This window comes from Myxine glutinosa, chromosome 5 (genome assembly GCF_964187855.1).
Source record: "Myxine glutinosa chromosome 5, kmMyxGlut1.1, whole genome shotgun sequence".
NCBI lineage: Eukaryota > Metazoa > Chordata > Myxini > Myxiniformes > Myxinidae > Myxine > Myxine glutinosa.
The window spans coordinates 93,580,269-93,602,067 of NC_136265.1; the positions used below are offsets into that span (position 1 = coordinate 93,580,269).

General features: G+C 43.6%; 3 protein-coding genes across 12 annotated transcripts in view; 1 reads left to right on the forward strand and 2 right to left on the reverse strand.

Annotated features, from left to right (window-relative positions):
• Positions 1-21,799, reverse strand: part of LOC137427342 (uncharacterized) — a 147,928-nt gene that overhangs the window by 119,176 nt on the left and 6,953 nt on the right. Inside the window, exons 3-4 of the mRNA XM_068116781.2 lie at positions 20,459-20,623; positions 4,643-5,407 (exon numbers count right to left, since the gene is read on the reverse strand). Of these exons, the coding sequence (XP_067972882.2) occupies positions 4,643-5,407; positions 20,459-20,623 (930 nt within the window). The remainder of the gene's footprint in view (positions 1-4,642; positions 5,408-20,458; positions 20,624-21,799) is intronic.
• LOC137427351 (uncharacterized) overlaps positions 1-21,799 on the forward strand; it is a 137,251-nt gene that overhangs the window by 10,812 nt on the left and 104,640 nt on the right. For 3 of the 10 annotated variants that reach the window (XM_078777132.1, XM_078777137.1, XM_078777135.1), the window contains exon 2: positions 19,899-19,980. The exons of the other annotated variants lie outside the window; for them this stretch is intronic. The gene's annotated coding sequence lies outside the window, so the exon portion shown is untranslated. The remainder of the gene's footprint in view (positions 1-19,898; positions 19,981-21,799) is intronic. 10 annotated transcript variants of the gene reach the window in all.
• LOC137428081 (uncharacterized) lies at positions 19,330-20,453 on the reverse strand (the record flags this gene model as incomplete). The annotated part of the gene is made up of 1 exon (XM_068118015.2): positions 19,330-20,453. A coding segment is annotated over one exon (849 nt), but the record flags the coding sequence as incomplete, so codon positions are not given.

A 21,799-nucleotide genomic window follows, 5' to 3' on the forward strand; every position in this document is an offset into this window, starting at 1 on the left:
AGCAGACCGCAGGATGCTGAAAGAAGTCTAAAAACCCCAGAATGTCATCACGGGACCTACAGGTAGCTCTTGCCACTGTTAATGTCAAAGTGCACGAGTCTACCATTAAAAAGAGGCTGCACAAATTTGATCGACATGGGAGGTGTGCCAGGAGGAAACCTTTGCTGTCCAGAAAGAACATCAGGGCAAGACTAAAGTTTACAAATGAACACCTTGGCAAAGACCAGCTCTTCTGGAACAATGTGCTCTGGACAGATGTCAAAGGTAGAGCTATTTGGTCACAGTACCAGAAGACATGCTTGGCGAAAACCAAAGACTGCATTTCACCACAAGAACCTGATACCAACTGTAAAGCATGGTGGTGGAAATATTATGGTTTGGGGCAGCTTTGCTGCATCAGGGCCTGGGCAGCTCACCATCATAGAATCCACTATGAATTCTTCATTGTACCAGAGGGTGCTTGAGGATAATGTGAGGCCATCTGTCGGAAAGTTGAAGCTCAACCGAAGGTGGGCCTTGCAACATGACAATGACCCTAAACATACCAGTAAATCCACCAAGGAATGGCTGAAAAGAAATAAATGGAGGGTTCTGGAATGGCCAAGTCAAAGCCCGGATCTAAATCCCATCGAGATGTTGTGGGGGGATTTGAAACGAGTTGTGCATGCAAGAAACCCCTCAAACATCGCACAGCTAAAATAATTCTGCATGGAGGAGTGGGCAAAAATTTCTCCCAGTCGATGTCAGAGACTGGTAGACAGTTATGAAACGCCTACTTGAGGTTGTTTCTGCCAAAGGGGGCAATACCACCGATTAGAGCCAAGGGTGTACTTACTTTTTCCACATGCGAAATTTGCATTTGTTTATTTAAATTATACAATGGACTACAAAATGTAAATGTTTCATGATATTTGTTATATTATATCACCTTTATCTCTCAATATTGTTGAAATGAAGATCAAATAGCTGCATGTTGAAATATGTTGAAAAAGTCAAAACTTTACATGGGGTGTACTTACTTTTTCACGTGACTATAAGTGGGGCCGCCGGCTGCTCGCTCTGAACTGTGAACCTGGAGCGGACCTCTCTGCTGCGCATTTGCCCGGACCTTCCTGCCCTGTTGTCCCACCTGAACCTTCTCCTCCCAGCCATTCATTCCTGCCTGAAAACCCCATTAGTGTACGTGAGTTTGTGCTGTCTGTATTGTCCTGGGGATAAGTTAAGCCTGTGTAGATAAGTTTGCTCTGTGTCCTGCTCCTTCCATTTCTTGTATAAATGCCCTCCTTTCGTTTCCTATTTTAGTATAGTAAATAAACCTGTGTTCTTCCTTTCCCTTTCGTATTCTTTGCTTCCTCTCGTCCGCTCGTCTTTGTCTTTTCCCAATTGAGTACCTGTGGCGCGATTTCGGCCGAACCGCTTACAATTGGGTTTAGTCTTTTGTTAACGGCACGCGTCGCGGCTCGCTTCGCTCGGCGCAATCCATCAATTATGCTGCGGCCCGGGCGGGAGTATTTCCTCGCATACCGGAAGGTGCTGGTACTTAGGTCATAGGAAGGATTGGCCTACTACCCTATTCAGCGCTGACCGGGCGTGACGTCATACCCCCAGGACCGGTCAGACGGCCAGCTTAACAAGTCAAGGGGATTAAACCCCCCTTGCTAATGGGAGTGCCATCCCCCGGATCCATAACAATATCATTACCTAATTTTTGAACAACCCCACTTTGGGTTAAACAATTCATGACGTTGCCATGAATCGGCTTGTTCTGATATAACCGTGGCGGATGCTGACGTGGTGAGAGGTGTCGAGTTAATATTTTAATAATGCATTAAATGTGTGTTTCCCAATCACCCAGTTACCGGATTTTGTCGCAGTCACCACAATGTGGTCATTCTTGTTTTGACTAAATTTTCAAAACGTCTTGTGGGACGACCTGCAGACCACCCTTTGCCTCCCCACCCCCCTTCGGCACAATGACTTGGTTCAACCCCTCCCTCACATCTTAAAATTCCTGGACCTGCCCCTGCACCTGCACCCTGCCTGTGAAACACCAGAATGGCAGTTTATAACTGGGTCGGGAATCAAACCTTGTGTGTAAGAGCAATTTATTGTGGTCGTTGTGGGGGCCGAATGCAAGCGGAATACAGAAACAGCGAATGCTAAACCGTGATCCAATAAATTCCACATTCCTGTGACACCTTCAGTCTAACATCAGGCATGGACAACTGGTTCGTGAATGACGTTGATCCTGCTGTCATAGACACTGAACGTCACATTGAGAGCCTTGGACAAGATCAGTACAACACGTATGTCACAGAGCACCCAGTCAACCATCAAAACATATTTATGAGCCAATCAAGAGGAACAACCTGCCCCTCTTCAGTCAGCCTCCAGCCCAACAGAAGTCAAAGGGACAACAGCAGCTAACATCACTGAAGAATGACTTATTTGTTCTCCAAGCTATACATTGCCTCACAGATATGAGATGGGGACCTCAACGAGTTCTTTCAAAATGAGAATCATGCTTGCCCACCTTCACTGTCACAGATGGGCAAGCTGAGAACTGGAGTGAGATCACACCTGGTAGGCTGCCTGGAAGAACCCGTTCCTTCACAAACCAGTGCGTCTGCACCAGCTGCAGATGTTATTGTTCTTGATGGAGCTGCAGTTGTCAATATGCTGCAACCTGGTCCAGCCAAAACATTTGATGATTATGCAACTGCAGTGTTCCTACCTCACATCAGAGCTCACCTGCAGCAAGCAAGACGGGTAGACATTGTGTGGGCTGAGTACTTTACGGACAGTCTGAAAGTAGGTACATGGAAGAGAAGAGGGAAAGGTGTTAGAAGACTTGTCGAGCCATCCACCCGAGTTCCTAGGAATTGGAATGACTTTCTCAGGATTGATGAGAACAAGGTGGAACTGTTCTCTTTTCTGGCAGTCTGCATTGGATCAATGGACACCGACAAGCAAGTCATCACCACTCATCACTCTGGCATGCTTTGTAATCAGCGTCGAGATGAAGAAGGCCTTGCTCCCTGCAACCACGAGGAAGCTGATACAAGAATCATGCTCCATGTGCAGGATGCTGTGAAACAAGGGTATACAAAGATCTCAATCCGCACAGTTGATACTGATGTGGTGGTTCTGGCAGTGACAGCAGCACAGCAACTCAACATTCCTGAGCTGTGGGTTGCCTTTGGAACTGGAAATAACTTTCGTATCTTGACAGCTCACGATATGGCCAAGGCTCTGGGTCCTGAGAAGTGTGCAGCTCTACCAGTGTTTAATGCAGTCACGGGATGTGACACTGTCTCGTTCTTTGCTGGTCGAGGAAAGAAGACTGCATGGGACACATGAAGGTGCTACATTGAGGTGACATCAGTATTTTGCACATTGAGTGCTACACCAGAGTCTGTATATGACTCAATGGAGCAACTAGAGCACTTTGTGATCTTGCTGTATGACCATACTAGCAATGTGAGCAATGTGTCAATCAGGCCCGCAAACAGCTCTTTTCTCAGAAGGGTAGAGCACTCGATGGTCTTCCTCCAACAAAGGCAGCATTAATCTAACACACAAGGAGGGCTGCATACCAAGCTGGTTACTGCTGGGGCCAAATTATTATTGCAGCTCCTCAGCTTCCAAGCCCAAGCGAATGGGGATGGAACAAGGGCGACAATGGGGAATGGGATGCATGCTGAACAATACTTCCAGAAGCATAAAAGGCCTGCTGGGAACTCTTGAGATGCGGCTGTAAGAAGGGCTGTGTAAATGCGTTAAGGCAGCTCTTCCTTGTACAGAACTTTGTGAATGTGCAGCTTAAGTATCACAGCAGAGTCTTGAGCATCCGCCGACATACTATTTATCGGTAAACAGCAGATCTGCGACATTGGCACCAAATGGATGTGCACCAGACACCATTTCTTGGTTTTAAAATACCATTACTATCTTTACAAATGTGAAATGGTTCCAATAAATCAAAATTGAATTTAAAAAGATTTCCCAATCCGAGACGTATGTGGAAAGTGTATGTAAATGGCAGCCATATTGTAAAATGGCTGCCATTACTGCCACAGGACATTTCTGCAATGGACCTACAGCTAAAAATCTTCCTTTAGATATGGCCTAAATCTGTTTGAAATGTTATGCTTTTATCATTAAATGCACAATACCTTCACCTATCTGCTGTACTATTAGAGGTTTCCTTGTTTTGGTGTCTAAGTTGTTGATCTCCATGTGTGGCCTGTTCATAATTGCACAGCTATACTTGAATACCGGTACTGCAAGTTGGTTTATACCTTTGTTTTTGTTCGTTGGAGAGAGGGATGACTTCAGAATTAGTCTTATTCTGCATAGGTACTCTTTGCTGTTAATTTTACACATTTTTTCTGTTGTACCTGGGGACCTTATTCTATTCCAAGGTATTTGCAGGATGCTTTGTTCTCCATTGTGAATTGTCACGTGTGTTTTACGGTGAGGTGACTGATTAAAAGATTCTCCACAAATTGTGCACAGACATACACACAGGTGTTCTCCCATTAGTTGTTATTTCCATTTATTGGTTTCAGAAGGCGAGGAAGTTCTCGCACAAGTCAAAATCTCCACCTCCTTTTTCGGTGAAGGATCATTATTCAGGAGCCTTTATTGTGAATTTGCATGTGCCTTGTAAGGTGGGATGATCGATTAAAATATTTTCCACAACTTGTGCATTTGTATGGGCGTTCACCATTGTGAACTCTCATGTGTGATTGAAGGGTGGACGACTGATTAAAAGATTTTCCACAACTTGTGCATTTGTATGGGCGTTCGTCATTGTGAATTTTCATGTGTGTGTTCAGGTTGGATGACCGATGAAAAGATTTTCCACAACGTGTGCATTTGTATGGGCGTTCATCATTGTGAATTTTCATGTGTGTGTTAAGGTTGGATGACTGATTGAAAGATTTTCCACAAGTTGTGCATTTGTATGGGCGTTCACCATTGTGTATTATCATGTGTCTTTTAAGGTTGGCTGAAAGATTGAAGGATTTTCCACAACTTGAGCATTTGTATGGGCGTTCATCATTGTGAATTATCATGTGTGCTTTACGGTGGGATGCCCGATGAAAAGATTTTGTACAACTTGTGCATTTGTATGGCCATTCACCACTGTGAATTATCTTGTGCATTTTAAGGTTGTCTGGGCCATTGAAGGATTTAAAAAAATTTATGGATATGTATTGATGTTCAGATTTCTTTCCTTTGTGAATCTTGTGAAAATTATTCTGTGCAAACATTTCCTCATTCGGTTTGTCTTGCTTGTAAAAAGTCCTCTTGTTGGTTTCATTTGGCGAGTCCAGCAGCCATGTGTTTGCGCAGTTCATAAAAGTCGGTGCAATCTCCCTTGTAGATTCAGTGGATTCACCTGCAAATACAACATCATTAGACCTTTTTAAAAAAATCGGATTCACATGACCAACAACAACAACATGCATTTTAAGGCCATTTTCCCTCCTGGAGCGGGGGTTAGCCTTGCCGTCCCCATGACAATCTTCTCCATTTTGCCCTATTTTCTGCATCTCTCCTTGTTGACCCCCTTGCCCGCATTTCTTCTTCCACCATCTTTAGCCAAGTCTTTCTCGGTCTCCCCCGTCCTCTACTTCCTTCTACATTCATTTCCATCATTCTTCTCAACCAGTCACTTTCATCCTTCCTCAACACATGACCAAACCATCTCAACCTGTTCCTCTTCACAGCATCAATCACAGGCTCTTTTCCCATCATTTCGCAATTTCGCAATTTTCGCAATTCACTTGACCAATGTACCCGAAACATGTACATTGTATTCGTTCCACTGCAGAAAAGGTTAAAAGAATTACTGATATGAATATACACTCGTGTGCAAAAGGTTGGATTTTTCTATGATATCCTTAGCTTAGATTTAGGATTGGGTAAACTAGTGTGGATCAGCATGCACCGTGTGCCTCACCATACGTCGCCTCAGAGGCATCAGCATATTTGACCATGTCTGCTTTCTCCGGGAATGAGAGAAGGGGGGAATGGTGGGTTAATGGGGGTGTTGGTGGATTAGAGGTTGTGGGGGATAGTGATTGGGAAGATGTTGGGGGAGGATGGCCAAATATATTTTGTGCTCTGACTGAATACAGACTGTAAATCAGAAGTCAGAATTCAACAAGTAACAAATAAAAAGGAACCGAGTCCAAATTTATGTTTATTTAAAATTATCAGTTATAGCTGGAAGGGAAGGTCAACACAAATTTATCAAACCCTGGAATGGAAATTCTAACTGCCGGCCTTACAGAACATAACCCAATATATCACTTACATTGGTCTATTGATTGTCAGAATTACAAATAATTTGTGCTGATGAACACAGGTACATCACAAATGTGTTTCTTCAGTTAGCTTTATATAAAGACACACGGTGGAATTTGATAGTGAACAAAAAATTATCAAAAACTGGATGGAAAAGTCAAACTTTCAGGCTTATAAAGCAGACGTGCCCCCAATACACCGCGTCCCTTCGACTTCCGGCCGAGTTTTTACATCATATATTTTCTTTTGCCCATATCTCGATCTCGATGAATCAAGTGAAAGTAACAAAAAAAATTAACGCTGATGAATAGAGGTCTTGGGTGAATGTGTTTCTTAGGTTAGCTATATATATACTTGGGAAAAATGCCAGGGGCATAGAAAAGGCCCCTTTATATGGTATGTGCCATTTGGCAAAGTATAGAAAAGGAGGGACATTCCATAACTTGTAGAAAATGCCAAACAATAGAAAATAAGAGACATTCAAAAAATATCGTGTGCATGCTGGACTACCCTTGTGTTCTTAGGAGGAACCAAGTAATGCTCCACAAAGGTTCATATAAAGTGGCGCCATACATCTGGCAAAAAAGATACATTTCCTTCTTCATACAGCTGTGTGAATCAAATTGCTGCCCCTGGCATTTTTTTCGAAGAATTACTGTTGGAGTCAAAAACTTTCAATGTCCAACTTTTTGGGAATCGCCCATATGAGCCAAGCAAAAACAGGACCGTGGGTCCTGAAGCTCACCTGGATCAGGAGTAACAGAGAAATGATCCCATATAAAGGGAGTGCGCTTTGCACCTCCCATGATAAACATGACAGAATTTGTGAAAGAAAATTTGAAGAGGAAGAGGTTTTAGTCACAAATATATATACATAAAAATATCTATTTGCTCCATTATAATAAATACCATTGAAACCTCAATATGTCCATTAATTGCATACGATCGAAACATGAGTACATCATGCACAAAAAAGTTTGGGAACCACTGATCTGAGGGGTGTTAATATCTGAAGGGTCTAAAAAGGTTTAAAGTGCCAACAGGGTCTTTAAAAGTCGAAGGAGTCGGAGGGGTACAAAGGTGTCTAAAAAGCTTTGAAGGTTGAAAAGGTACGTTCCAATAGCATGCAATTAATAGGTGTAGTCACGTTCAAACAGTATGTAATCAACAGACGTACTCACATTGCAATCGTACGTAATTAATTGACATAGAGCTCACATTCCAAAGAAACGGGATTCATAAATGATCGGATCACCACAGGTGAGTTTTTTTTTTTTTTTTTTTTTTTGTATACAATATCGAGGCTCGTGAAAGAGCGAACATTAATCACACAGAAAGACAAACCGACACATAAAACATATAACATAGGGAGCGGTAGACAAGATGGGGAGAGAGGGGGAAGGACACAAACACAACATTTGAGAGCAGGGACCGAGAGACATGGAGACATCGAGAGATCTGAGAGAGGGCGAGGGCTTTGGGGGGGGGGGGCGTGGGAAGGGGGCAGTGGGAGAGGTATAAAACATATGGACACTGCCAGGACTTCCAGGAAAGAAGTTGGAATTTCAAACAAGGTGGATCTGGGGTGAATTAGCGGGGGTAGAAAAGATCAAGGTTTTGGATGGGGGAAGATAAGAGATGGTGGTGAACAGCTGTTTTAAAGACCTGGAGGGAGGAGTGGGATTGAAGGGAGTGAGGGAGTTTGTTCCAGAGGCGGGAGAAAAGAGGAATGAAAGAGTGAAGGTGAGCGGAGAGCCGAGATTTCGGCAGTTTAACCATCAGAGGGTTGCTGGCAGATCTTGTGCGACCTGTAGGAATATTTGGGGGACAGAGCACAGAGAGAGCTGGGGGTGCAAGGCCGGAGAGGAGTCGGTAGAAGACAGAAAGACCACCTACCTGCCTGCGGTGAGTGAGTGAAAGGCCCTCAGAGATAGCTTCATCGCGGGAGATTCCAATAATTCTGAAAGCTTTGGTTTCAACAGCGTGAAGCCGAGCTAGGTGTGAGGCAGGAGCACCGGCCCATAGGGGAGAACAGTATTCCATTGAGCTGCGGATGAAAGCCTTGTATGTGGTGAGGAGCTCAGGTGTGCCGAGGAAGGACTTCGCACGACGGAGGATGCCCAGTCGGCGACTGGCTTTGGAGGCCAGCTTGGAAATGTGGTTTTCCCAAGAAAGATCATGGCAGATAGTGAGACCCAAAATCTTGAGCGACAGAACTTCTTGGAGAGGATTGTTGAGAAAGTAGATGGGAGGGTTGTCCAGTCGATCTTTTCGGAGAGACATAGTAAGAGTGTGAGATTTGTCAGGATTGAAAGACATGTTCCACTTGTTTGACCAGTCTGTGATTTTGTCCAGGTCTTCAGAGAGTGAGGAGGCAGCAGACTGCCGATCTGAGGGAAGAGGAATGGAGCGGCAGAGAGTGGAGTCATCAGCAAAGAGATAGAGAGGATTTTCGAGAGAGTCAGAGAGATCATTGATGAAGACCAGAAAAAGCACGGGGCCCAGAACACTGCCTTGGGGAACTCCAGCCTGAACAGGAAGAGGAGATGAGAGAAACCCATTCAGGGCCACACGTTGACGACGACTAGAGAGGAAGTCCGCCAGCCATGCGTGGAGATTTCCATGGATACCAAAGGAGGAGAGTTTGGTGAGCAGAGCGGGGTGCCAGACCGTGTCGAAGGCACGTGATATGTCGAGGAAGACAGCTCTAATTTCCTGTTTGGCATTGAGGACCTCCATCCATTGTTGAGACAGCAGAAGCAGCATGTCCAGAGTAGAGTGACCTGGTCTGAAACCAAATTGATGATCAGAGATCAAGCCATTGGAGAAGAGGAAAGATTTCATATCAGAAGCAATGATGGATTCCATGACTTTGCTGATAATTGGGAGAAGGCTGATTGGTCTGTAGTTGCTAGGATCTGTTTTTGCACCTTTTTTGTGCAAAGCGGTGATGTTGGCTGATTTCCAAGCAGATGGCAGTTGACCTTGAGCAAAAGAGAGGGTGAAGAGAACAGAGAGAGGGTGAGATAGAGCAGCAGAGCAGGATTTTAGGACCCGTGGGCTGATGCCGTCGGGTCCAGTTGCAGAATCAGAGTCGAGGGTTGACAGAAACTTTTCCACCTTGTCAGGAGGAAAGGACACGGAGTCCAGGAGCAGCAGGGTACGACTGGGTATGGTGGGTACAGAGAGGGATGGGTTTGGGACACAAGATTTAGAGGCAAACACAGAGTTGAGGCATTCAGCTTTTTCACGTGCGGAGTCAGCTGTGTAGCCGTTTGAGGTAAGGGAGGGGATGGAGGGGGAACAAACACCAGAAACGGATTTGACCAGACGCCACCAGGATTTGGAAGAGGGAGACAGATAAGAGAGTTCGGTCTTGAGAACGGAGAGATATTGTTTCCTGGCTCTCCTGAGGGTGGACACACACTTGTTTCGGGCTTTGTGAAAGGAAATGAGATTTCCTTCCGTTGGATTTGCTTTCCAGGAGACGAAGGCAAGTTGTTTCTGGGCAACAGCCTCACCACAAGATTCCGTGTACCATGGACGGGAGGAAGGGTATGACAACTGAAGACGAGATGGGATAAATCTGTGCATGAGAGAGAGCAATTTACTTTGGAAGAATTCCCAGGATGAGTTGATGTCAGAGGTGGTAGAGATGGGAGACCAGTCCAGATGATTGATGGCTGCTTGAAGACCGTGCCAGTTGGCCTGAGTGAAATGCCAGACTCGTCGACGCTGAGCAGGCTCCCTGAGGATGGTCAGAGAGATGTCCACTTTAACAAGGACATGATCAGATGATCCGATCGGAGCAGAAGAAGAGCAGCAGACATTTTCAGGGAAGTTAGTCATAACCAAGTCCAGAAGAGAAGATGTTCCGTTGACTGAGATCCGGGTCGGGAAATTGACAGATTGTGTCAGTCCCAGTGAGTCGCAGAAGTCCTTTGCTGAGGAGCCATGGCTGGTGAGAGAGGTACCCACACCCAGCCAACTGGCATGATGACAGTTGAAATCACCACATATGAGGAAGAGAGAGTTGGGATGAGTAGATAGAAGTTGGTCCATATCATCAGACAGCGAGATGTAGATGGAGTCATCACTGTTTGGTGGACGGTACAACACACATATGAACAAGAGGTGGGAGCGAAGGGGAAGCCGTAGCCAGAGGTATTCCTGGGGGTGAGGTGGAGAGAGTGCAGTGCAGGGCGAGTGAGGAAGAGAGTTTTTGATAAAGATAGCAACCCCGCCTCCAGGACGAGGCTCAGGTCTATCATACCGGAGGAGGGAGTAGCCCGGGAGAGATACTATGGAATCAGAGACATCATAAAGGAGGAAAGTTTCTGTTAAGCAGATCACGTCTGGTTTGACAGAAGCAACCTGTATGGAGAGATCAGTTAAGTTTGAACGAAGGCCCCGGATGTTTGAGGTCCATACCGTTAATGAAGAGGAAGGGGGAGCATCAGATACAGAACAGGGGGGAGGAGGGGTAGGGTAAGATGTGGAAGAGGTGGAAGAGGTAGGGAGAGCTGTTGAAGGTGTGTCAGAGATTTCAGAATAGCTCGGAGAAAGGGAAGGATGGGGTGGACAAAAGGTTTGATGGTGATTGGGTGAGCCACAATGAGGTGTTATTTGAGGAGGGGGAAGAGCGAGGCAGAAGGTTGGGGGAGATGGAGGTGAGAGTTTGAAGGGGGAAGAAGCGGGGAGGACGCTTTGAGGAGGGGGAGTGAGCGGGGGGAAATTGAGAAGCAATGAGGGTGGGGAGATTTGAAGGGGAGGGGTGAGGGGGGAGTTTGGGAGGGAAGGGACAAGGGGAGGGATTTGAAAGGGATGGGATATGGGGGAGATTTGGAGGGGAGGGGTGAGGCAGGAGTCTAGGAGGGGAGGGGCGAGGGGGCGTCTTGGCGGGGAGGGGTGAGGGAGTAGTTTAGGAGGGAGGGGGCAAGGGGGGAGATTTGAAAGGGATGGTTGATGGGGAAGATTTGGAGGGGAGGGGTGATGGGGAAGATTTGGAGGGGAGGGGTTATGGGGAAGATTTGGAGGGGAGGGGTGAGATTGGATTTTTGAAAGTGTACGATTTATGGGAAACGAACATTTATTGCAAAATGAGTTTCTTGTGACCTTCGAGTTAAAAATACGTTTAAGGACGCTGGATGGAGGATGGAGTGCAGGAGAGTTTAGGGAATGTAGAACAAAGGCACTATAGGAGATGGATATTTTTTTTGGGATGAATTGACTTGGTGAGCAAGTCGAAAGCAGCCTTTTAAAGAAGAAGAAGAAAAAGGTGTTATAAAATATGACGGAATACATAACTTGAGGGGAAAGTGTAAACATTGAAGGTTAATGAGTGAAAACTATCTGGGGAAATGGGGGAGAAACACGTGGTCGAAGAACGAACGAACGAATAAGAATGAATAAACGAATGAGAACAGAGAAGGAAATGTTTTTTTTTTTTTTTTTTTTTTTTTTTTGAGTTGAGATTTACACAAGGAAGTAGGCTATGGGTGAAAAGCCTGGGAATACAGAGAACGAAAGTTATTGGATCACAAACGACGGACCACTGAGAGAAAAACAAAGCCTCAAGGTTGTACAGTGCACACTGTACAAGGCCTTGCTCGCGACACGGCAAACAGACGATCAATTTATGAAAGATAAACACCGAGAAACAACCAAAGTTGCACACAATAACTTCACAAACCGAAAGATAAATACAGTTTCGACAAAATACAATTGTGAACAGACTTAACTTCGAAAAACGTAGAGACCGTGTGGAGCTTCGAAAATCCCTGCCGCCGTCTCCAAGATCTCACGAGATCTCAATTCAATTTCAAAATAATGGAGAATCACCTGCTTGAAATCTAATTCTTTCTAACAACTTCTAAAAGGTGCCAATAATATTGTCCGGTCCATTTTAGGATTTATGTGTGGCATGAGCTAAGATTTAGAAGTTTTCAGCTTTGTTTTGTTTGTTCCACTGCAAACCAAAGAAATACATATGTGGATACCAAAATATTTTTAAAATCTCAACAACTTTCTGGAAGAAATGGTGCATTATTTGAAAAAAAGTGCAAGGGTGCCAATATTTTTGGCCACGACTGTACCCATAAGGGAGGGGGTCAATCTCATTTTCAAAAATAAACCTCATCATCAAAAACCCCCAACGTCTTCTTTATACTCGTATTCATTTTTCTCTACTTTTCTTTCTTAAAGGCTAAACAGTTGTAATAATGTTCAAAGTTGATTGCTTCCTTGATGACATTTTTCTTTATCCCCTTTAACTTTTTAAAATCACATTTAAAAGCACCATCCTTTGAAGAATAGTATTTTAAGCATAAGCATATTTTAAAGCTCGAAATGCTACAAATTCACTCATTATCTTTCCACCCAATTCATCTTTAAACTTTCTCATAATCTTTTCAACCTTTGTAGAGAATAGTCTGATTTATAATTATTGCTTGTGTCATAAATATAGATGTTTTGTGCCGCATGCTCATAAACATCCCTGGTATTGATTATTAAAATAAAACTGCCTGCAACCATAGAAAGTAGATTAACTCTATCATCATATTTCTTCTTTTGGTCGTTGTCGAAGCAGTTATACATGAACAACTTTGACAAGTCAAGAATTGGTGTTCCTATATAAATGGGTTTATCCATTTTAATGCGTTATTTATTTATCGAACAGCACAAAAGTTTTCAGAAAACACCTGCACTCTTTGAAAACTTGGTTTATTAATTAATTTAGATACCTGTTTCCAACATGTAGCAAGTTTTATGTTTTCTAGATTTCTTACATTTTCCATAGTCTTTCCAAATACAGCGTTATTTATTAATTTATAAAAGTCTTTTTCAAAATCTGTTTTTATTCTGTTCTCGTTGGCATATTGTAATCAATATAGGTCTTTAACCAATGGCTTTGTCTAAACTTTAAAATTCTACGAATTTTCTTCACTCTTAAACCAACAGATAAATATTGTCTTAAGTTCCTTTGATGTATAACATCATTGTCTTTTTATATTAAATGTGGTAAGTATTTTTTCTGTTGGTTTGCTTGTAGTAAGAAATGATTGTTAATAACTGCTGAGACATTATTTTCTTGTCTTTTCATTATCAGGGGCATATGGCAGGTCTTTGTGTTTGTTGTGGAGTACTTCCAGATATGTCAAATGAACCTCAAAATAATAACTTTTGCTTTATCTAATTCCTTTTGAGAAGAGATAATGATGTTTTCTAAAACTCTTTCATTATGTTTCTCTTTTACCCATTCAAGTTTTCCATTAGGGAAAGATTGAGACATAGCACATCCTTCCAAATTGTTAGCATCATAATACATTAAGTAAGAACTATCTTTTGAAGGATCAAAGTTGGTAAGACATTTGTTGTTTGCTTTGGCATATCTCTTTGAACAGACTTGTGATATTCCACCTCTTTTAGCCTTCTCTATAATCAACATTATATCTATAATCACCAATTAATTGCAACCACTGTTTAGTAATCTTAAGCATAATACTCCAAGCCAATCCTGGGGCTGTGTAATAATTTAGTGGGATATAATCCATATGAATTTTTATTATGACAGACTTGTCTGAAAGTATTGTTGCGGATCTCCCGAAGCCCGTTCCCGTTAGAAAGGGGGGATTAAACCCCTTTCCCCCCCCCCCCCTGGGTCTTCGGGTCCAAGAGGCCGAATCGCCACTTCCGGAGCAAACGTGAAAAAGGGTTTCGGGTCAACGTCGCATGTACCTTTAACCCACGCTGCCACGAAAGCGGGGACCGAACCTCGCACAAGCCACGCTTAATCGAGTACGCCGAGCGGTATGCGTATCACGTGACTCGTGCCGTTACTTTTTATGGAACCCGATTCGAGCGGTTCTATTCATACCATGCAAAGCCAATTGATGGAAGGGACAGGAACGGTCAAATCAAAGGAATAACACAATTTATTATTATTTACAATGATCAGGATGAAGGAAAGGGGACACAGAGCAGAAGCTTAATCGATCTTAACTTATCCCCAGACACAGGGCCCACTCATGCACACGGGGAGAAGAAGAGAAGAAGTTCGCGCGCCAAACACGCTTTGCCGTCGGTCGTTCCGGGGCAGCTCGCCCGGCGTGGCTCTCGGATGTTCACGGCATGTATGTAGGCGAAGGCAGGCAGGAGGAGATCGCGCGTCTGTGGCCCGGCATGGGTTGTCCTCTCGAGCGCGCAATTAATACAGCGCAGGGCACGGGGCACGGGGAAAGTTCGTGTACAATCTCAATCACCGCAATTCAATGCACTCGTTCTGCGGCACGTTCTCGTGCGGCCTCTCAACTCACTCTCACAGATAACTTGAACTCGTCTCACAGGGAACTGTAACTCAGCACTTGAACTCGCGATACTCTCCGGCTCTGACTGACGTGCACACGAATCTCACTGGGAAGTCGTCTCAACTCATCTCATCTGAGGTTGGGGGACTCGGAGCAGGGTTATATGGCTCCGCCCCGGCCGTACTCGAATGTTCCAAACCCCACCTCTCATCGTCGTGGTTATCACTCCCCTCGAGCCTCGATTGGCGGCTCGTGCTTCCCGGCCACTCCCTTCTGCAGCACCTCCCTTCGGCCTCGCCAGACTTGTTCAGGCCTGCCACGTGGCATGCTATCGCCAAAAGAACCGCCCTACTCATGGGCCTGCTCAACGCAAAACTAACATAGGACAGGACTACGCTTACATTCACTAAGAAATAACAACTATTGTGAGGCTTCATGTTGTGGTGCGTCTACCTACGAGGGGGAATTATCCTTTATTCCAAAACCACAACAGTATCAAATACATCAGCCAATAAAAGAACATCAGTTTCATCGCTGACAATGTCTCTGTCACCGTCACTTGCAGCCTCCACCTCCCAGATGATGCCGTCCTCTGTGCCATCCATGTTGTTGGAGATGCAGCATTTCAGGAATGCTCACTTGATGATGTCTGACGGCATCTCCTCCCACACTTTGATGATCCAGCAGCAGATCATCGGAAGGTCAACGTTTTTCATCCTCCCGCTCTGGGTGTAGGTCTTCTCCCCATTCATTATCCAGTCGGATAGGCAGCGACGTAGCCCGTCCTTGAACAGCTTGTTGATGGCCACATCGAGGAGCTGCAGGAGCGATGTTATCCTGCCTGGGATGATGACAAGATCGGTGTTGGTCCAACGGAGCAGCGCTTTGGTGTCGGCGGTCTTGTGACAACTGAACGCATCCAGGACTAGTATGCTCCATTGTCAGGAGAGACCGCCATCCGGCATATTACTCCAGACCATGCACACCCTGTCCTGGACCAGTCCCTCGTCTATCCATCCCTTCTACTGCTCACGAACAATGACACCGGCTGGAAACTTATCTTTGGGTAGTTTCTTCTTCTTCAGCATGACATACAGGGGAAGCTTGCCCCTGTCTGTGGTGCAAGTGAGCATGACGGTGAATCGGTCCTACTCGTGACCAGTGGTGTTGATTGTCATGGTGTGCTCCCCCTTCACTGTGAGGGTGGCCCCTCTTGGTACGTCAAAGGTAAGGGGTGTCTGGTCGGCGCTCCCGATCCTGCACCCCTCAGTGCCTTCTTCTCCATTGGCATCTTCTCTATTCCCAAACTCTTCTGCAGACTGGCAGATGGTGAGTTTGAATGCTGCGGTGAATGGACACCTTGACATTTTGATAGGAAGAATGGATGATACGTGAAGATTGGTGGCCTTGTTCTTGCTTCGAACAGGGTAGAACAAATGATGATTTCCTACCAATCTGTATTGATGATCGAGCCAGTGCACCATTGCTGTTGTGTTTGCGATTGCTTCTCCATTCGCACCGGCTTTGCTCATGCATGTGGTCTCTCGGCACCTGGCCCTTGGCCCGAGTGGTGTTACCTCATGAAACCTCCGTGTGAAAACGTGACCTCTTTTCATTATTGGCAGCGAGCTTAAAATAGAGCAGCTTTTGTAGTCTAATAGCAGGGAAAAGCCCTACTATTCAAAGCCAAGACGGGTCTGTGTGACGTAATCTGGTAACATAAGGAACCTATGGAAGGTTGAAAAGGAGGCACTCGTGCTAAGCAGGTGACTGCCCCAGCCTGTTGTCGGATGCACGGAAGTCTGCGTGCAAGGTTATTTGAGGTGGGTGCTCCGGAATTAGACTGTAGCTATTGTCAATCGTCTTTTAATGTGAGACCAGGTAGGTATTCCCATCAATCATTCCTCACTCCTGTTTATCAATCCATCAGAAATGACAGCAACGCGATGACATGCCGGGGTTACCGTGCATGACTCGCCGGGAAAAAAATGTGCAACCGAGATCGCTTGTACTTCGTTTTACATAATTATGAAAGCTCTAAACGTTCCCGGGTATGTATAATATAGATCTTCTGGTATATGAATTGGAATGAATATGAATGAATGAATGATCGTTTTAAGGCCATTTTCCCCGCTAGAGTGGGGGGTTAGCCTTGCGGGCCCCATGACAATCATGGTTCCCTGTTTGAGGCAATGTTTACAGGAATATAATTGAAATTCAGAAATGATTGTTTTTAAGACTGATTTTTTTTTTTTTTTTATCTGTGTATTAACCGCACCCCAACTTTTAACATTTTGCCGATAAAAAGTTAGGGTTTTCATTTTATTTTTTTGTATACAAGATCGAGGCTCGTGTAAGAGCTAAAACAGTTGCCATCTTGAGTGCATGGACACATGCATGGGGTTAATAATATCAGAAGATACGATAAGCATAATGTTAATTTTTTTCAGAATAATAGCACAAACGGTCAATTTACTGTATCTTTTACTGTATCTGAAAACCTTTAAACCGAGTTTTCCCGATTCCATATTTTTGGTCTCTGTATCATGAGCTGATTCCATAGACTAGCATATACCACAATAACATCAACAACAACAGGCACTTTAAGGCCATTTTACCTGATAGAGTGGGAGTTAGCCGAGACTAGCATATACCAATAGATACTTATGTATTACTAGCCGAAAGTACCCGGCGTTGCCCGGGTTCTTTTTGAATTAATTTACTGCTATAATGCAGCTTTTACTCGCGGCCGTAGAAGATTGACTACAATAATTCAGCTCAGCTTTTAATTGTGAAATGAGCCCAGCCCGGCCGAAGCGGCCTCGACCGGCCTCACCACCTAGTCTATAACCTTCCCGAGGCCCGTCCCGACATTTTTAGTTCTTTTTTAATGAATTTACTGCTATAATTCAGCTTTTACTCACGGTCGTAGAACATTGACTGCTATAATTCTGCTCAGCTTTTAATTGTGAAATGGGCCCAGCCCGGCCGAGATGGGCCTCGACCGGCCTCGCCACCTAGCCAATAACCTTCCCGGGGCCCCATCCCGACGTTTTTTGTTTTAGAGGTTTCCTCCTATCTTTCACCTTTCAGGAGATTCGCGCGTGCAGACAAACAAACAAACAAACAAAAACTTTATTTTATATATATAGATAGAGGATTAAGGGAAATAAAAGCCAGTCGCCGACTGGGCATCCTCCATCATGTGAAGTCCTTTCTGGGCACTTCTGAGCTTATCACCACATACAAAGCTTTCATCCGCATCTTGATGGAATAGTGCTCTCCCGTCTGGGCTGGTGCTGTTGCCTCACACCCAGCTCGGCCTCACGCTGTAGAAAACAACGCTTTCAGAATCATTGGTATCTCACACGATGAAGCCCTTTCTGGGGGCCTTTCACTCGCTCACCGCAGGCAGGTTGGTGGTCTTTCTGTCTTCCACTGACTCCTCTCCAACCTAGCTCCCTGCTCTGTCCCCCAAATATTCCTTCAGGATGCACAAGATCTGCCAGAAACCCTCTTCTAGTTAAACTGCCAAAATCAAGACTCTCTGCTCACCTTCACTCCTTCATTCCTCTTTTCTCCCGCCTCTGGAACAAACTCCCTCACTCTCTTCAATCCCTCTCCTCCATCCAGGTCTTCAAAACAGCTGTTGACCACCATATCTTATCTTTCCCCATCCAAAACCTTGATCTTTTCTACCCCTGTTAATACACCCCAAATCCACCTTTTCCAATGTAAAACTTTTTTTCCTGAAATTCCTTGTCGTGTCCATTTGTTTTATACCGTGTACCCCTTCCGCTACTCCCCCAACCCTCTCCTTTCCATGTATCTACCGATGTCCCTGTTATCAACTGTTGTTGTGCTTGTGTGCTCCCTTCCTCTCCCCCTCTTGTCTGCTGCTCCCTTTTTTGTATGTTTTATGTGTCCATGCATGTTTTCGTGTTTAATGTGTTAGCTCCAACACGAGCCTTGACTTTGCATACAAATAAATAAATACATAAAACCTCGATAACTCGAGAATGCTGCGAGTATGGATGATGGGAGTTCCACCATTGGAAAGATCATGAAAAATTTAGCTGATTAAGTCCAACTTAGTTTTATACGTTGTTTTTTTAATTCCAATTTATACGGTCTCACTTTCGGTAGTTGAGGGTCTTCGGGGTCTTTAAGGGTCTTGAGGGTATTTTGGGTCTTCAAAGTCTTTTGGGTCTTCAGAGTCACTATATAAAATGGTCATGTCACATGTGGTAAATTTCAATTTCCTCTGTTGAACGTTTTTCATGGTGAGATCTTAACAAAATGCAGACAAGGACTATGTACGTACACGCCGATTGCTTAACTCCGCTTTAAGCTTTGCCGCATGGGGTAACAACAACAAAAAACCACAAGAAGACACAGGTACCAATCGATAAAACAGCGCAAGTAGCAATTGATAACAGTTGGACGAGCAAATACAGAATTGTGGCCTTTACTTTGGAAGTCATTCTCTTCGAGCAAAAATAACAAGGTGCCATCAGGTTTTAGAGACGGGAGACAAGTTTGAAAGTCCATTCTTGAGGTTTTATAGATGCCGTTATCTGGCTGTCCTGAGAGTGGAACCGAATAAAAAGCATTTCCATATAAATAAAAAGCATTTCACAAAATGTGCATTTCCATGGGTGTTTTCCATTGTGAATTTTTACATGGATTTTGAGGTTGCACAAATGAGTGAATAATGTTCTCAAACTGTGTATTTGTATTTCTGTGTATTTGTACTGTGTATTTGTATTTACCATGTATTTGTATAAATACTGTGTATTTGTATTGAATGTGTATTTGTTTTGTTCTCCATTGTGTATTCCCATGTATATTTTAAGGGTGAATGGATGAATGAAAGACTTAAGAAAATGTGCATTTCTGCAGACGTTCTCCATTGTGAATTGTCATGTGCCTTTTAAGGTGAGGTGACTGATTAAAAGATTTTCCACAAATTGTGCATTTCTACAGGCATTCTCCATTGTGAATTGTCATGTGCCTTTTAAGATGAGGTGACTGATTAAAAGATTTTCCACAAATTGTGCATTTGAACGGGCGTTCACCATTGTGAATTCTCATGTGTGTTTTAAGGGTGGATGGCCAATTAAAATATTTTCCACAACTTGTGCATTCGTAGGGGCGTTCACCATTGTGAATTCTCATGTGTGCATCAAGGTGAGATGACCGATTGAAAGATTTTCCACAACTTGTGCAGTTGTACGGGCGTTTTCCATCATGAATGCTCACGTGTGTTTTTAGGTGAGATGGCTGATTAAAAGATTTCCCACAAATTGTGCATTCATATGGGCGTTCACCATTGTGAATTCTCATGTGCAATTTAAGATAAGATGACCGATTGAAAGATTTTCCACAACTTGTGCATTTGTACGGGCGTTCATCCTTGTGAATTATCATGTGCGATTTAAGGGTGTATGATCGATTAAAATATTTTCCACAAATGGTGCATTTGTACGGGCGCTCACCATTGTGAATTATCATGTGTGATTTAAGGGTTGATAACCGATTATAAGATTTTTCACAAGTTGTGCATTTGTATGTGCATTCTCCATTGTGAATCATCTTGTGTGTTTTAAGGTGGGACGAATGAATGAAGGATTTTCCACAAATTGTGCATTTGTTTGAGCGTTCACCATTGTGAATTATCATGTGTGCTTTGAAGCTGGATGAATGACTGAAGGATGTTCCACAACTTTTGCATTTGTACAGGCGTTCACCATTGTGAATGATCATGTGTGTTTTAAAGTGGGATGACTGATTAAAAGATTTTCCACAACTTGTGCATTTGTATTGATGTTCACCTTTCTTTCCCTTGTGAGTCTTGTGAAAATTATTCTGTGCAAACATTTTCTCATTCGGTTTGTCTTGTTGGTAAAAGATCCTCTGGTTCGTTTCATTTGGCGATTCCTGCGGATGTGCGTCTGCACCGTTCATAAAAGTTGGTGCAGTCTCCCTTGTGGATTCACCTGCAAATACAACATCACATGACCTGTTTAAAAAAAAAAAAAATCGGATTCACAAGGCCTGAGAAATGCACTCAAATATGCAATTATGTATTTGTTCCACTTTAGAAAAGTAAAAAAATATATTATTCATGTAAATACACAGTCATGTGCAAAAGTTTGGGTTTTTCCATGATATTCATTGGTTAGATTTCGGAGTATTCAGTAAATTCATCCAATTGTTCGTGACACGTCATGTGTTTGTTATTGTAAATTAACAGCTTTTATAAATGTGAGTGAAACAAACTACTTCCGTAAACTAGGGAGTTCCTAGAACCCGTCACTCTGGGCAGTGCTCAAATTTCCAGAATTACAGTATATTTCAATTTAAATAAATAAATGATTGCAAACATAGTTTAAAAAATCCGGAAGTTCAGCAATATTTGTGGCAGTCTTACACACCACCCTCATACACCAGCATATTTAACATGCCCAAGTACACCAAACTGGATGTTCTTGGAAGTGAAAAGAAGAGGATTTGTGTTCTTCGGTGTTCAAGTATATATTTCAATTTAAATAAAATAAAGATTAGAAAGGTCATGTAAAAAATGTAATTCCGGAAGTTTGCCGCTAATTTACCACTGTTGATGGAGTGGTTATTACACCACACTATCTAACATGTTACATTTGTTATTATTGGCTGGTGTGTGTCCTCAAAAACAAGAAGTTTTGTTTGGAATGATTTTCAATTTTGTTTGAAAATTGTCAAAGCTAAAAAATGATCACACTTCTCTCTGCACTTGTGCGATCTGGATGATTTCAGAGACAAAGTTTTTTTTGTCTCTGAAATTGTCCTTTTCGGAGACAACCCTGCTGTTTAACTTTCTCTCAGACAAACACAAAGTTAAAGGGCAGGTTTTTTTTCCCAGATTCATGGTCCGATTCGTGTTCAAAATATAACATTCATAAACTGACGTTGGCCGAAAGGTGAAAAGGTGCAAAAGGCCTAAAGGTGTAAAGATTGAAAGGGCTGAGAAAGGTCTTCGGGGTCTAAAAGGGTCTAACTCAAATAATCTAAAGGATCTGAGGCAGGCCCAAACCCAAGGTCATGACCTAAACCTGAAAAGACCCACTCAAAACCCCGTTTTTTGTGGGGGGGAGGGGGGGGGAGGTTTATGTCGAGGGGGAGGTTTATGTCGA